General features: G+C 41.2%; 3 protein-coding genes across 3 annotated transcripts; all 3 read right to left on the minus strand.

Moving 5' to 3' along the window:
* Nucleotides 1-562: 562 nt before the first annotated feature.
* On the minus strand, nt 563-1,783 carry LOC111631156. The gene has a single exon (XM_023375356.1). It carries the CDS (start codon nt 1,640-1,642, stop codon nt 563-565), a length of 1,080 nt encoding a protein of 359 aa, XP_023231124.1. The 5' UTR covers nt 1,643-1,783.
* Nucleotides 1,784-6,758: 4,975 nt separating this feature from the next.
* On the minus strand, nt 6,759-8,498 carry LOC111631157. Its single transcript, XM_023375357.1, has one exon. The coding sequence runs from the start codon at nt 8,496-8,498 to the stop codon at nt 7,131-7,133; it is 1,368 nt and encodes a 455-aa protein (XP_023231125.1). The 3' UTR covers nt 6,759-7,130.
* Nucleotides 8,499-12,334: 3,836 nt separating this feature from the next.
* On the minus strand, nt 12,335-13,768 carry LOC111631158. The gene has a single exon (XM_023375358.1). It carries the CDS (start codon nt 13,766-13,768, stop codon nt 12,335-12,337), a length of 1,434 nt encoding a protein of 477 aa, XP_023231126.1.
* Between the last annotated feature and the right edge of the window lie 1,628 nt (nt 13,769-15,396).

Here is a 15,396-nt window from a genome sequence, read left to right on the forward strand (position 1 = left end):
GTGTAAAACTTAAAGAATTTTAAAAACTGCGATTAAAACTTTAATAATTGCTCTATCTTAACCAAATTTACGGAGAATACGTAGGTTGCTATAGACATCCTATATAAAAGGGGATGAAGACCCGGGGCCACTCATAGGTATTGCCCGGGTGTGAAAGGGGGACAGAAAAGAGGAAGACTAGGTGTGGAAGGAGAAGGGGAAGTGAAAGCGTGAAAGGACAGGGGATGAAAGGGAGATAGTCCCATGGGCGCCTTGCATCGGTCTTTATTAAAAACATATAAATATTACAGAATAAAAAATACAAACAGTAAAAGATAAACATATTGCACCCGACAATGTTAGCACAGTTGCACGCTTGGCAACAGATACAAGAGAAAACAGAATTATTTTACATACAGTGAAATACGCGAACATGTAAAACGCGAGATGACCGCAGTTCGCAGTGCCAAACCTTGGCACCCGAAAACTATAACCAAATACACTAGTAACACTATACACAGGACTATACTCAGAAGAGTATAGTCCTGTGTATCAACAGAGGACTATACTCAGAAGAAAACACTTAATTAGATGTAACGTTCCTGAGGTCGAGGACCCCAATTCCTCTTACAAATGAGTAGAGTTCTTTAAAGATTTTCTCGTTGTCGATGAGCGTTTTTGGTTTACTGGGCCAGTTGCTGCCTTCGAGTAACACAGTCTGGATAAGTTTAAGCCTTTGCTGATCAAAAATATGGCACTCGTAAATCAAGTGAAAGTTGTCTTGCAAGGATGTATGATCACACTGGCAGAAGGGGGAGTCACTGTGATTAAAGCGGTGTAGGTAGCTTTTAAAGTTACCATGGCCAGACAATAGCTGGCTAGTGATGTAGTCAATCACAAGATGCTTGCTATTTAACCTTTGTAAAATGTTACGAATGAACTTAAAGGTGCTACGGCCAGTCGACTCTTCTTCCCAGTTCCTCTGCCAAATCCTAACTGAAGTTTGGAAAATAAGCTTTTTTGTTGTCACCAGAGGAATGTCGTAGAAACTGGGCGTCGCAGCGCTGGAGGCAGCTTCCTTGGCCAGCTGGTCTGCCGCCTCGTTTCCAGGCGTTCCAACGTGTGCACGCACCCATTTGAAAATAATTTTCCCTCTGTTCCTACTAAGTTCATTTATGATCTGTATATGTAACTGACCTTTATGTTTAAAGTTACGAAGACCAGAGAGAGCAGTCTTGCTGTCTGAAAAAATACACACCTGAGCATTTGACAGTTCAGCAGTTGTATTGATAAAGCACAGTGCCTTTAAGATAGCGAAGAGCTCGGCTTCTGTGTTGGAGCAAAAGTCCGCTAGGCGATAAGTGTCCGTGTACCACGGGGCAGCCTCTGCACGCCTGTAGCATACGATAGCTGCCCCCACCCCGTGGTCAGACCTAGAACCGTCTGTACAGATTGAGTACTCACAACAATTGCTGTTGTCTGTGCTCCCATCATCAATGGGAAAACTTTTCCCTGGGTGGATCCCCGGAGGAGGATTGTGGGAAACATCAGTGTCGAGATCCAGAAGAAGAGTATTATCTATGTCTAAGTTAGGTAAGTACCCAATGTTAAGGAAGGTGAATAGATCTTCCTTTTTTTGCTCAGAGACTTTTAGGTTTAGCATTGTCTAACGCGCCCATGTTGACTTTACTGTGATGTGAAGTGGAGGGATGCCTGCCAAAACCTGCAGAGCTGACGTAGGCGTTGTCTTATATGCCCCAGTGATGTGGAGAAGATTGATCCGTTGCAGTTTGAGAAGGGTTCTTTTAATATGGGCCTTGTCGGCTGCTTTGCCCCAGATAGGGGAGCCGTACAATACAATTGGTTCAATGGCCTGCTTGTAGATTGTAGTAAGATTGGAGCTGTTCAAGCCCCAAGTTTTCCTGCCCAAGAAACCCATTAGATTAGATAGTTTAGCTGCTTTGTTATAGATGTAGTCTACTTGGGGATTCCATTTTAGGCCTTGGTCGATAACCAGCCCGAGATATTTTAACTCTGTCGTGTATGGAATCCTTACACCGGCTATGTGAACCGAAGGTGGCTTTTTTAATTGAGTCCCATTTGTCATGAGCATACAAACAGACTTTTTAGTATTGATCTTGAGTTTGTTTTGCTGACTCCAGCTGTTGATGACCTGCAAAATCTTATCTGCTTCAACTTGCATCCTTTCACTGTTGTTGCCTGCTAGCAAGATGAGAGTGTCATCAGCATAGGTTTGAATCTTCCATTGTACGTTGATGCTGCTAATATTAAGCTTGAGAATTCTGTCATGGGCTATGTTCCAGAGGCCGGGCCCTGAACAAGAGCCCTGAGGACAGCCTCTGGTCATCGGTCGTAGTAGTGTTTGTTGGAGGTCAAAAATCCCCACTTTCCTATCTTCCAGATAACTCCTGAGTAGGCGGAAAAGGTTGTTCGAACAGCAGTACTTCTGTAATTGGAAGAGAAGGGCAGGCCACCACATCGAGTTGAAGGCGTTTTGGTAATCTAAAGATACAAGGAGAACGTGCTTTGAATCATTCCAAGCGTTTTGAATAAATTGGAGAACACTGAAAAGGTCGTGGTGAGTTGATTTATTAGAAACAAAGCCATACTGATCATGGCTCAATAATTGATTACTGTAAAGGTGATAGTTGATTCTGTCAATCATTAAACGATCAAGGATCTTGCCCAGCGTTGGCAACAAACTTATTGGCCGGAAGTCAGAGGCCGTGGTGTGCTTTGTCTTCCCAGTCTTAGGAATAAACTTTATTGAAGCGATCTTCCAGCATTTGGGAAAAATTGAGGACTCTAGACACTTGTTAAACGTAATAACCAAGGCTGTGGGTACTGCTGCAAAAGCATGTTTCACCATTAGTGCATTAATATTATCGACCCCAGGGGCCTTTTTGTTTCGCTGAGAACGAACGGCCCTCTCCACCTCCTTGTAGGTGAAATGATGATCGTTATTCGTTGCGAGTGAAGCAGGTAAATTGTTCCTAATCTCCGACTGCGCTTCACTATCCGTGTCCCTGTTGTCAAAGGGAAAATGTGTGTCAATTAAGTGCGTAAACGTATCTAGTAGACTTGTGGTAAGTGAACCATTTTCTTTAGTAATAAACGCAGGAATGCTAGTTGGCTTCCTAGATTTAATGACTATCCGGTATGGATCACTCCAGGGTGACCTATTGCCCACGTTTGAACAGTAAGCCTTCCAGGCCTGGGTTCTGGCCCTGTTAATATTAGTTTTGTACTCATTGAAATGGCGAAGATACTCCCTCTTTTTTATTTCTTTTAGAGTAGGGTCATTTTCCCTTTGATACTTCCTATAAAGTCTCCGAATCCTGCTACGTTGGGTACCAAGATTTGAGTTCCACCAGGGCGCATCTCTATTTTTTATTTGATGAGTGGTAGTGGATTGTTGATAAGCAGAAATTATAGACCAGGAGAGATGTTCTGCCAGTTGATTAGCGTCAGTAATATCACATAATAGATTAGAAGTAGGATTTAACCAATTTTGTTGAAAGATTTCCTCGTAGAGTGTCCAGTTTGTGTTGTGCCGTAGAGTGAAAGAATCCTTAATGGAGTGATCATTGTTATTAACCAAGATTTTGATATACCTATGATCGCTTCCTCCATTCTCTTCTATGGTATTGCATGAAAATATAAGATGATGAGCACTTGGGCTGGCCAGAACCAGGTCTACCCAGCTCTCCCCTCTGGTGCAACTATACGTGGCAAGGGGGCTGGTGTTACACGATGATAGGTTGTTCGCAAACATAAATTCACTGACCTTGTGTCCCCTGTTGTCCTCTGTAGGGGCGTGCCAGATAGGCGACTTGGCGTTGAAGTCGCCACATAAAATCCAGGGCTTATTGCTCAGTTGATTACTAAGACTTTGTAAATTACTTATGAGATCCTCAATGGGCCTAAATGGGGAGCAATAGACTGAGGATAGGTAAACTTCTTTGCTGTTGAAGGTAAGAAGCACAGTAGTAACCAAGCAAGAACCCAGATTAGTACAAAAGTTTGCCTTGATTTTATTGTTCCTGATTAGAATGCCTGTTTTTACATTGTTGCCGAAACTATTGGGAGGGAACACCTTCCATTTCCCATAACGGACAATTGTATTTTCTATTAAATAAGGCTCCTGAATGCAGAGTATATCTGCACAGTGCTCACTAGCAATTCTTATAGCCATTGATGAGGCAGCCTTAGACCTTTGTAAAATAATACCAAGCAAAATGAGGGTACTGCTAGTCCCTGTCGCCGTGGAGGAAGGGCACCCATTGGCCGTTCTTTGTGAAGGACTAGGCTGCTGAGTATGTTGTAGAAGATTAGATGCCATAGTTTGTAGTAAATACCTGCTGTTCTTTGATTCTCTGTAGGGTAGGACAGTGCCCACTAAAAGCATTGTGATTAGTGGGCACTTTCCTGTTTGGCGGTTGATTCCGATTATGCTTGCTGCAATTGACACAAAACGGTGTGCTCTCCCTATGCGGGCATTCTTCAAATTTATGCTGTTCAGCACATTGGCTACAGCGCACTAGTTCGTTGCAGTTTTTGGCCATATGGTGAAATCCGCAACAGCGGAAGCACCTTAGTATTGGAATGAAATCATCCACTGTTATATTGGCCCATGATATGGAGAGGTGCTTATGTTTGATGGCTATTGTTCTTATGTGTGGAGACACAGCCAGGACTACATGTCTGCAGTTCTCCTTTACTTGTCCTTTTGTTAAAATTGTACTGATGCTACATTTTGCTAAAAACTCCTCCTTCTCCATGCTTTTAAATATGTCATTTTGTTTGTATATGGTTTCTACTATTTGACTATCCTGTACAGAGTTTGGTACATGCAAAAGGATGATCCTGGGTTTCTTACCATCTGTTGTATAACATTTAATTTTATTCTTAATCTCTGGAATGCTTTGTATGGCCTCTTGTAGGACTTCGCTCTGTTTTGGGTTTTGCACTCTTATACAAATTCCTTCATTACGTATCTTTCTTACACTTTTTATCCTAATCCCCAAAGCTTGGGGTTGTATTTCTTTTTTAATTAAATTTGTTATATTATTAATATCCACTGTTTCACTACAGTTATCTCCATTTGCATATACTAGCACCGCGCTGTTTCCGCCCGATCCTTCGTTCACAATTTTCGCTGATAGGGTTTTGTTTATTGTTTCAGTGGTTTTGCTTGTATTCGCTGAGCTGCATATGTCTTTTGTTTTGGTGATCTAGGAGTGTCAGATCTGTTTCCTGTTGAACAAAGTTGTTCCACTTTGTCAATCAGCACAGGTAATTCATTACTAGTATTGTTATGGTTTGAGCGTAATTCGGTAAGTATTCCATACATTTGTTGAGTGGCAGCAAAAAGTTGCACCACTCTTTTCTTTATCTCCTTTCTTTCTTTTATTTTCAGATTTGATTGATAATTATCCGGCAAAAGATCTAATATTCTTCTTAATTGCCAACTGGCATCATCAAGAATATTCTTTTCAGTACTGTTAGATTCCCTGTCATTTGATATTTCCTCAGTATTGTCATTGATAATTCCCTGTGTGTTATCTTCTAATAACGAATCAGATAACTGTCTTGAATCCTCCATGTTTGCGTAAAAGTGTGCTAGTTGTCAGCCAGGAAGAGTGTGTTGTTGTAAAGATGTGTACAGAAGGCCTGTGGCCGCCAGAACTCTGTCCCAGTTATAACTAACCAGAACAGAGCCAAGGAAAAAAAAGTAAAAGGCTGACCAAAAAGAACTGACCTGCTAGTAAAAGATGATCCAATCTTGCAGAAAAATCCAGCGTTGACTTCTAAACGTTTTGAAATGTGGAGAATTCCTGAAAAACTCCCAAAATAAATATTTTAATCTATAATTTTAATGTAATGCGAAATCCAGATCAAACAAATGCAGAGAGTTATAAAAATAAAACGGATGACGTCACTCAAAGCTTCAAACGATAGCGACTGCTAAGAAAACAGTTAGATATCCGTTGCCTGATGAAAGGTCGTTGACCGTTGCTATGATACCGAAGCTTACGTTCAGTGAAGAAAGTTGGCCAAAATTTAAACTGCCGTAGTTTAAAAACGGTTAATCCTAGGAAAGCGAAACTTTACCAGAATGTTGCTTAAAAACAGTACTCGATGATTATACTAAAGTTTTGTGAACTTAGATCGACTACGGCCCGATGCGGGCTGATTAATGCCGACTGTAACGAAAATTAAAAGTCTAATAACTTCTTAAAAAATATGATTAGGACCACTAATTTTTGACAGATTACTCACAGTTTATCAGGGTTCAGTTCGCCGTTGAAAATTCCGGTTGAACGGATGGCCCCCTTCCGGTAAAAGCGTCCCGAAGTTCGGAGAATTCAAACGATCATTACTCCCGAAAAAATGGTCCAACATGAAAAAGGGTGACACCACTAGGTTCCTCTTTACTTCCGGTTTCCAGCGATATATAACACTTATAATTAAATACCGAACTTTCGCCAAAAACGCAAGTTGAAACAGAGCACACTTTTCACCAACCACTTTATCCAACGACTCTACGCCCTCTGGTTGCTATAGACATGAGTCGAAAAGGAAGGGGGGCTGTCCTAGGACTTAGCCCTGAGAAGGTGAAATTGTAGTGTTGTTTATAGTTGGGTAGAAGGAAGGGGTTGTGGGTTGTGGGGGATGGAGGAAGGTAAAGTTTAGAAGGGAAGTAGGGGGTTTGGGATCTCATGGGCGTCCTGCACCGCATTTATTAAAACAAACAAAATACAATCAGTTACAACAAATACAATAGAAGCAGAGTCCAATTTGGATTGATGCTGCGTTAGTAGAGTGAGTTATGTTACAATTTCTGCAGCGTCAGTTACAGTATCAGCTGGTAAGGTACATCGTTACATTTATAATAAAGGGGTAATACAATGGGGGTTAACAGAAACTCACAATGAACAGAGTACATGGCTATTATTTTTTTACATACAGCTCCTCTTTTAGAGGGGGGAGATAATTCCCAAATACCGAGCATGGGGTGATTCCAGAACAAACATTCCCCATCCGAACAGGGGCCCGACAATAAGATAAAGTCCTGTAGCACCAAGTAAGGTTTAAGAACAGGGTTGACAACAAGCCTCCTCTTCTGATTAATGGTCGAAGATACCACACTCTTTAACAAATGTCTCCAGATGGCCATAGGCTTCCTTGGTTTCACAGTAGAATTCCCAGGGTGGTGGCCAGCATTTACCCATTTGGGTGCATAGAGATTTTAGTTTGTCCCTTTGGGTATCGTACAGTGGGCAGTCCTCCAGGATGTGGCTGACGTCACCCGTTGAAATGTTGTCACAGATGCAGTGGTTATCATCCCTTTTCTTGAATCGGTATAGGTAACTTGGGAGGTTACCATGTCCAGTTAGTAATTGTGTCATTGCGTAAGAAGGGGTGATATGGGTCATTTTTTGGCGGCAGGAGATGGAGGGGAGGAAGAGGTGAGTAAGTCTTCCTGTAGAAGAGTTGGACCAGTTGTTTTGCCATTCTTTTATGACTTTCTTCTGTATATAGCTGCGGATATAACTTTGTGGTAATTTGCTAAAAGATATAGTGAGTTGGTTGCTGCTTGTAGCTCTTTTTGCCAGCACGTCTGCTCTCTCGTTTCCCCGGGACCCAGAATGCCCCGGTACCCAACTGAAGGTGAGATATTTAAGTTTACTTAAGATTCTTGCAAGATATTGGATGTTAACTCCAGTAGCGGTGTTCTTTTTGGTTCCTTTTATACAGTTAAGGACGTAGCGGCTGTCTGTGTTGATTTTGATTGAGCCTTTGAGCTTTTTGATGTTACTAGTTATGAAGTGTAGTGTTTTTTCCATGGCCCAGAGTTCCGCCTGGTTGATTGAGCAATGGTCCGCCAACTTGTAATATTCTTCGTGAGCGGTAGAGCCAGTTTGATTATTGTAGATTACCATTGCCGCACCAGTCCCTTTACTGTTTTTTGCGCCATCAGTATAAATCTCCCAATCATGCTTGGTATGATTACTTTCTTCATTCATGATTATGTTAGTGTTATTGCTATCGGCTGGGTGACCGTGGCCGGTGGTACTGTTTATATGGCTGTCAATTTTGTTAATAATTATCTGATCTATTATCTCTTGGTCCTCCACCTGGTTTAAGGTGTTGATATTGATGGTTTGGGATTGCGGATTATCTCTAACTTGATTATTGGGGTTGTTTTTTATAAGGTTTCGGGTCCAAATTATGCTATTTATTTTAATAGGTATCGGTGTGATGTTGGCAATAACCAGCAGGGCGTCGGTGGGCGCCGTGCGGTAAGCGCGGCAAATCCTGATAGCGAAGGATCTCTGGACCGAGAGGAGTTTTCTTTTTAAGTGAACCAGGTTTGCCCTATGCCCCCAAATCTGGGCCGCATAAAGCAGCGCCGGTTCGATTGCACCAGTATATATTAGCTTACAGTGCTTTGGACTTATGCCCCATTGGTTCCTTGCAATGTGGTGTATCATATTTGCTTTTTGGCTTACTTTCTTGCAGATCTCCTCAATGTGGGTTTTATAGCTTAGGGTAGGATCTAGAAGTACCCCCAGATAATTCAGGTGTGACGTTATTTTGATCTTGTGGTTGTTGATGTATAGACACACTGGCCGCTGGAGTTGTCTTCTGTTCGATTTTTTAGTGCAGACAAGGGCTTCGCATTTTTGATAGTTTATTGGCAGTTTATTATCCTGGCTCCATTGATTTATTTTATTGAGGATTTCATTGCCGTTTTTTTGCAGAGTGTTACAGTTCTGATGTTGTAACAGTATTAGGGTGTCGTCTGCGAACCCCTGTATCTGGATGTCCTCTGCATTGGGGATTGAAGTTAGTAGGTCATTGTACACCAGGTTCCAGAGCCCCGGGCCGCAACGGGAGCAGCCTCTGGTAACCTTCTTTTTAATAACAATACCGTTATTGAAAAACCCAGCCTCTCTGTCTGTTAGATAGTTTAGGGTTATTTTATAGATGTTCCCTGGGCATTTATTCTTCCTTAGATTATTAAGAATCGATGGCCACCAAAGGTGGTCAAACGCCTTTTTGTAATCAACACTTATCAAGAGACCATGTTTATCTTTCGCCCAAGCCTCTTTTATGAAGTTAGTTACACTTTCCAGGGCGGTTATGGTTGACCTACCCGGTCTAAAACCATATTGCTTGTCGCTCATTAAATTCTTACTTTTGAGGTGCCAGTTTATTCGGTTGACAATAAGGCCATCAAGCACCTTGCCCAAGACTGGTAGGAGACTTATGGGTCTATAGTCTTTCTCCTCCATGGGATTTTCTGTTTTAGGGATAAATTTTATACTTGCCAGTTTCCAAGTGTTAGGGAAATAGCCTTTCTGAAGGCAGCTATTATACAATGTAACGAAGGCTATGGGCACGGCATCAAAGGCTCTTTTTATCATTTCTGCTGTAATACCGTCATGCCCCGGGGCGTTTTTGTTTGCCAGAGTGGAAATGGCAGTTTGGATCTCGTTGAAGGAGAACCATCGGTCTTCTTTGCTCTCGTAGACTGTTTCTAACTCTGTTCTAATTTGTTGGTGGTGTGGTTCATCGTTTTGTATGTCATCTTCAGGGAAATGAAAATCCAGCAGTTTGGCGAGGTTATTACTGATATTAAAATTATGGGTGTTACCAGCACCTGGGTTGGAGATTATGTTGGGTAAACTTGTACCTTTCTTCTTTTTGAAGGCAATCCTGTAGGGTTCCCCCCACGGGTCTACCGTTGGTTTGTTGCAAAATTTCCTCCACGCTGTCGATCTATCTGGTTTATGTTTCTTTTGTAGGCTCTTAGAGCTTCCGAATTAGGGTTTCTGAAACGGGATCCCGGTTGTTTTTTTAATCCGGGAAATTTTTCTTATCCTGGGAAATCACGCAAATTTCTTAAAAATTCACTTTTTTTCTTATTTTGTTTTAAGGTTGAGGAGTTTTGCAAATAGAAAGCATAATTAACTCATTCACTGCCAGAATACATTTGTATTTATTAATTTTGAACCTACCTATTAGTTTTTTTAAATTTTTGCTCGTTATAGCATGTCACAAATGGTCAATAATCAATATATAGCTTATTTGTGGCATGACTATAAAAATTCTTTACTTGTCGGAACCTGTAATATCTGGAATAATTGTGCTTACGCTGTCTTGAGTTTTAACCATGCCCAGTAGCTTCAATAAATGCCTGACGCCAGATTGTGCAAATTGGGCAAGGATACAAACGAGTACAAAGTCTGCAAGTATGAAGTTTTTCTTCATAAACCTGATTATTAAAGCCAAATGAATTGCCGAATTATCGAGCTCTAAGCTTGATGCCGCTATTAAAGCAGCCAAGGTAGACAAATCAAGAATACTAGAGAGCGAAAGAAGTACTACAATCTCGAAAACGAACTCGAAAGCTTCCAGGCTACAGGTGAAAAAACACATAATATCTGTCTTCTCTTAAATGCATTAAACACTATTCCAATCACATCAATTGAATCGGAAAGGGCATTCTCGGTGGCAAGACTTTTCATTACTAAAATAAGAATTAGAGTGAGTTATCGGAGTATTGACCATCTTTGCTTTTTAAAATCTTATAAAAGTTTGCAATATTTTGTATTATATTTTATTTAAAAAACGAAAATTACCTTCTAAATTAGAAGTTCATTTTTTTAATTTTTAACTCAATTCAAAACATTTTTTTTGTTGTTGTTGTATGCAGTTTCCAGCAAACTTTAATTAATTTTTTTCTATTTGTGAAAATTTCTACGTTATTTAAAGGTAATTTTTATTATAGGCCTATAGACCTAACACAGCATTATTAATATGATTTTGGAGGTTACAAAACTTTAAAATTACTTTAAAAAATGGAAAATAATTATATCATTTGATTTCAAGATATTTTGTATACCTTAAAAATAATTAATTCTATCCTGGGATCCCGGGAAACAGTTCACTTTTATCCCGGGATCCCGGGACAAGCTAAATACCGGGAAATGAGAAACCCTATTCCGAATATTCCTTCCCCCTCTGAGTTCGTCTATCCTCGCTTGTTTCTCTAATCCATTTTTTCCTGAGCTTTCTGATCTGCTTTCTCTCCCTTTCCAGGTTTTCATCCCACCAATGTGTTTTAAAGTTTTTGGACCTTACCCTGGAGGAAAGGGAGTGGGCACTAGCAATAGAGTTAGTGATGTCGTTGACATAGTTGTCAATTTCCTCTGCGTCTTTCATCTCCTTGAAGCAGTTTTCTCTCCATCTTTTAGCAAAAATTTCCTTAAAGAGGTCCCAATTCGTTAATTTATTATAGTGTTTCTCATGCTGGTGATCGGTTATGTGGTCCGTTTCTAGTGCCGTTAATATGTATCTGTGGTCGCTCAGGGAATCGGTCAAGAGGGTCCGGCATTCAATAACTCTGTTACCAACAATCGTGGGCGCCAGGCAGACATCGGTCCAGCCTTTTGCCCTTGCGGTCTGGAAGGTGGGGATATTCGTGGTATTGAGGGAGATCCCGTTGAATTCGTCGAGTAGGTCCTGTAGGAGCCTACCCCTGTTATCCTCCATCTCGTGGAACCAGATATGAGATTTGGCGTTGCAGTCTCCTGCAACAATATAAGTATGGTTCCCCAATCTCCTTAAGACATTGGCAAGTTCCTCAATGCACTCCTCGTCATTATCAGTGGGTGGGAAGTAAACACTTAAAATATAATCCACGGGCGCCTGGTGGAGTGCTGCCGTGGTGATTCTATTTGTACTAAGGTCTGGGACAAGTGCGATGTTGATATTATTGTTCCTGACAATGATGCCGCATTTAGATCTTTCAGTGCCACCCTTCCTGTTTAGCACTTGCCAACTACCAAACCTGACTATTTCGTTCTGTACAGTATAGGGCTCTTGGATTAGAATTAGATCAGCATTCATGTCGTTTGCCGATTTAATGACCAGCGAGGATGCCGCTTGACTTTTCTGGGTGTTGATTTGTAAGATCCTGAATTTTTTATCTATTACTGTATTACTTGAACTTGTTTGTTGTATTTTATTTGAGACATTATTCATAATTGGTTTGTTTTATCAGCATCTTCTTAAAAGCTTTGAGGACTGGGCATGACTGGGAGAATGCATTATGATTGGTATTGTACTTTTGATTGCCTTGCTGATCTTTGTTTTCCTTTATACAATTGATACATATTGGTTCATCCTGTTGGTTCTCGCATTCTTTAAATTTATGCCGCTTAGTGCAGTGGCTACAACGTTCACTACTACGGAGGTGTACGAAAGAGATAGGAACTTCTTTGTAGGCCTCTTTAAGCATTTCAGCCGTGATTTCGTCAACTCATGGGGATTTCCTGTTGGCCATACTGTTAAGGGCCTTTTTAACTTCCTTGAAGGTAAACAGTTTGTTGTTGTTATTGAGAGTGGTCATTCTAATGCTATTTCTAATCTGTTTCTGTTCATCTGTCTCGTCGTCCTGGTTGTCTTTCGGGAAGTGATAATGTAGGATACTCTTGATGTTTTCTTCTATGTCAATGTGATCGGTGTTGTTATTAGTATTACCAGGGTTGATAATGTCTGGCAGGAAAGAGCTTTTCTGTTTCTTCATCACAAGGTAGTATGGTAGCTCCCAAGGGCCTTTTTTGTTAGAGTCTGAGCAGAATTTTTTCCAGGAGTTGGTTTGTGCCTTATTAATTTGCTTTTTGTAGTTTTTAAATGCCTCCTTATATTGGTTTCTATATTGTTCTTTTTTGGCATCGTTGTTGGTTTTGGTATATTTCTTCCGTAATTTGTCCACCTCCTTTTTCCTCTGGCTAAGTGAGGTGTCCCACCAGTGAGTTTTCCTGGGTGGTAGGCTTTTGTATTGGAGGGCCTTCCTACCTGCTGATTGTAAGGCGTTCGTGAAAAAGTCGGCGTAGTTATTAATGTCCTCGTGAGTTGTTATCGGAGGGAAGTTGTAGTTTCGCCAGATCCTAGAGAATTCCTGCCTGAAGGCAGTCCAGTTTGTCTGTCTTTTCCGGAAGGGGTTGTTTTGTTCATTTATTGTGGGGTTGTTGTACTCAATCTGAGTGAGGATAAACCTATGATCACTGGCAGAGTGGCACAGAAGAGTCTCGCAGTTTTCAATTAGGTGGGAGATGTTGTCAGATACAAGGCAGATGTCTGTCCAGCCCTTGGCGTGTGGGGTGTAAAAAGTGGGATGCGTGGTCATGTTAGTGGAGATCAAGTCGAATTCGTTCATGACATCCGAAATCAATCTCCCTCTGTTGTCCTCTTTCTCGTGGAACCAAATGGGAGATTTCCCATTTAGGTCCTCCATGACCATGATCCTTTTGTTTTTAATCTTCCTGATTGTGTTGGAGAGCTCTTTTATGCATTCCTCGTCACTGTCATCTGGGGAGAAGTAGGTGCTAATTATAATGATCGGGTCCGAGAGTTGTAAGATTACTGTTGTAAGTCTGTCTGAGCACAGGTGTGGGATTTTGGCAATGTCCAGATTGGGGTTGCAGCATATGATGCCACTTTTGGGCCTTGTGTCCTCGTTCCCAGATAAGACGTTCCATCTGCCGAATCTCACAATTTTGTTGTTGATGTAGTACGGCTCCTGGATACAAATGATGTCAATGTTCTTTTCGTTGGCTATATGAATGAGATGGGAGCATGCTGCCTTGCTCTTTTGTGTATTGATCTGAAGAATGTTTACCGTTTTCTGGTTGTATGTCTGCTGGGTTGAGATGGTTGGCTGAGTGTGCTGAATTGGAGTGTTATAGGCCATAATTGGTTCGTTTAATTGCTGTTTCCTTTAGTTTTTTAGTTATTGGGCCGCTCGGGTGTAACGCTCCGTGGTTGGTTGGTTGGCTGCCTCTTTGAGTTTGGTTGGTCTTTGTTGTAGGTATGGCAGTTTACGCAGCACGGTGGTTCATTCAAACGGTCACATTCAGAATATTTATGTTGTTTTCCACAGTGGGTACAGCGTTGTTCTTTGTCACAGTTTTTTGCGATATGTCCCACTCCGCAGCAACGGTAGCACCTCGTTAGTGGAACATAGTCGTCCACCCTGATAGTGGCCCAATTTATAGATAGATGTTTTTCTCGAATTAGAATATTGCGGATAGTTGGCGTGACTGAGATGACTACGTGCCTGCAATTTTCGTTATGTTTGCCTCTAGTTAGGATTGTGCTTATTTTGCATTCATTTTCAAATTCTTCACCTCCTATGTTATCCCATACGTTATTCTGGTTATAGATATATTCTATGATCTTGTCCTCTGGGACAGATTGAGGAACGTTCAAGAGTATTATGCGAGGTCTTCTCCCCTCTGAACGCTTGCATATTATCTTGTTTTGCAGACCTTGTATTTCGTTAATTGCTTTTTCTAGCGTCTCGCTTTGTTTCTTATCACCCACTCTGATACATATACCATTGTTTTTTACCTCTCTTACCGCTTTAATTTTTATCTTTAATTTATGTGGTTCAATTTCCATTTTTAGTTTTTCCGTGACTTCTTTCATGTTGGTAGGAGGTTCTTCTTCGTCCTGTGACTTGGGGTATACTAGTACAGCGTGGGATCCACCAGTACCCTCTGTGTTAATCTTTTGATTTAGAGATTTCTGGATGTTCTTCGTAGTGGCGCTAGGTTTTATGTTTCGTCTTATGACTTCACTATAAGTGGGCTGATGTGCCACTTGCTGAACTTGCTGGACCAGTTGTTGGATGGTACTGGCCCCTCTTACCTCTTTAATGATAGCATGCATCTCGTGTATATAACCAAAAAGTTTTGCTATGCTTTCTCTTATTTTAACACGTTCTTTCTGTTTCACGTTGGTGTTAGTGTGTTCTGGGCAGAGCTCCATAATCACCCCCAGAAGCCTGTTGGCATCTTTTAACAGAAAGTTTTCAGTTTTTTCCATGGTGTCTATGCTGTCTTGTCCATGTTCTTTGCTAGAGCTCCCTTGTCCCTCGTCCAGGGGAGTCAGGGTAACTCTTGGTTCTAGTGTGGATGCTTCCATCGTAGTTGTAGATAAAATAGCAAGAAGATTGTGTTTTGTGTTTAAGTGAGGCACAGTGCCCAAGCAATACTGACACACCGAGTTATCACTCAATGTATCAGTATGGGAAAAGATAGAAATGGGTTTGAAAATACTAAAGAAGTCGGTACTCACCACTAAAAAGTTGGATGGCACCAATGGTCCTTTGTAATCTTCAGGTACACAGTAGGCCAAGAACAGGTATCCCAACAGAAGTCGGCTGCAGTGCACTGGTGAAGTGAAAAGTTGCCACAAACACAGGTGTGAGTTAAAATATTGTCTTAGGAGAAAGTCTTCCAGTACACCTACAGGGGTATCTAGAAGGAGGTGAATGCTGAAGTCTGAAGCTGGTAGTCCCAAAAGAGTCTGAGGGAT

This window comes from Centruroides sculpturatus, unplaced genomic scaffold (assembly GCF_000671375.1).
Source record: "Centruroides sculpturatus isolate CEXI.00-Female unplaced genomic scaffold, Cexi_2.0 scaffold641, whole genome shotgun sequence".
Lineage (NCBI taxonomy): Eukaryota > Metazoa > Arthropoda > Arachnida > Scorpiones > Buthidae > Centruroides > Centruroides sculpturatus.

Coding starts and splice junctions, on each gene's coding strand:
- LOC111631156 (XM_023375356.1), bottom strand. CDS start 1,642: ATGCTAAACCTAAAAGTCTCTGAGCAAAAAAAGGAAGATCTATTCACC.
- LOC111631157 (XM_023375357.1), bottom strand. CDS start 8,498: ATGATACACCACATTGCAAGGAACCAATGGGGCATAAGTCCAAAGCAC.
- LOC111631158 (XM_023375358.1), bottom strand. CDS start 13,768: ATGGCCTATAACACTCCAATTCAGCACACTCAGCCAACCATCTCAACC.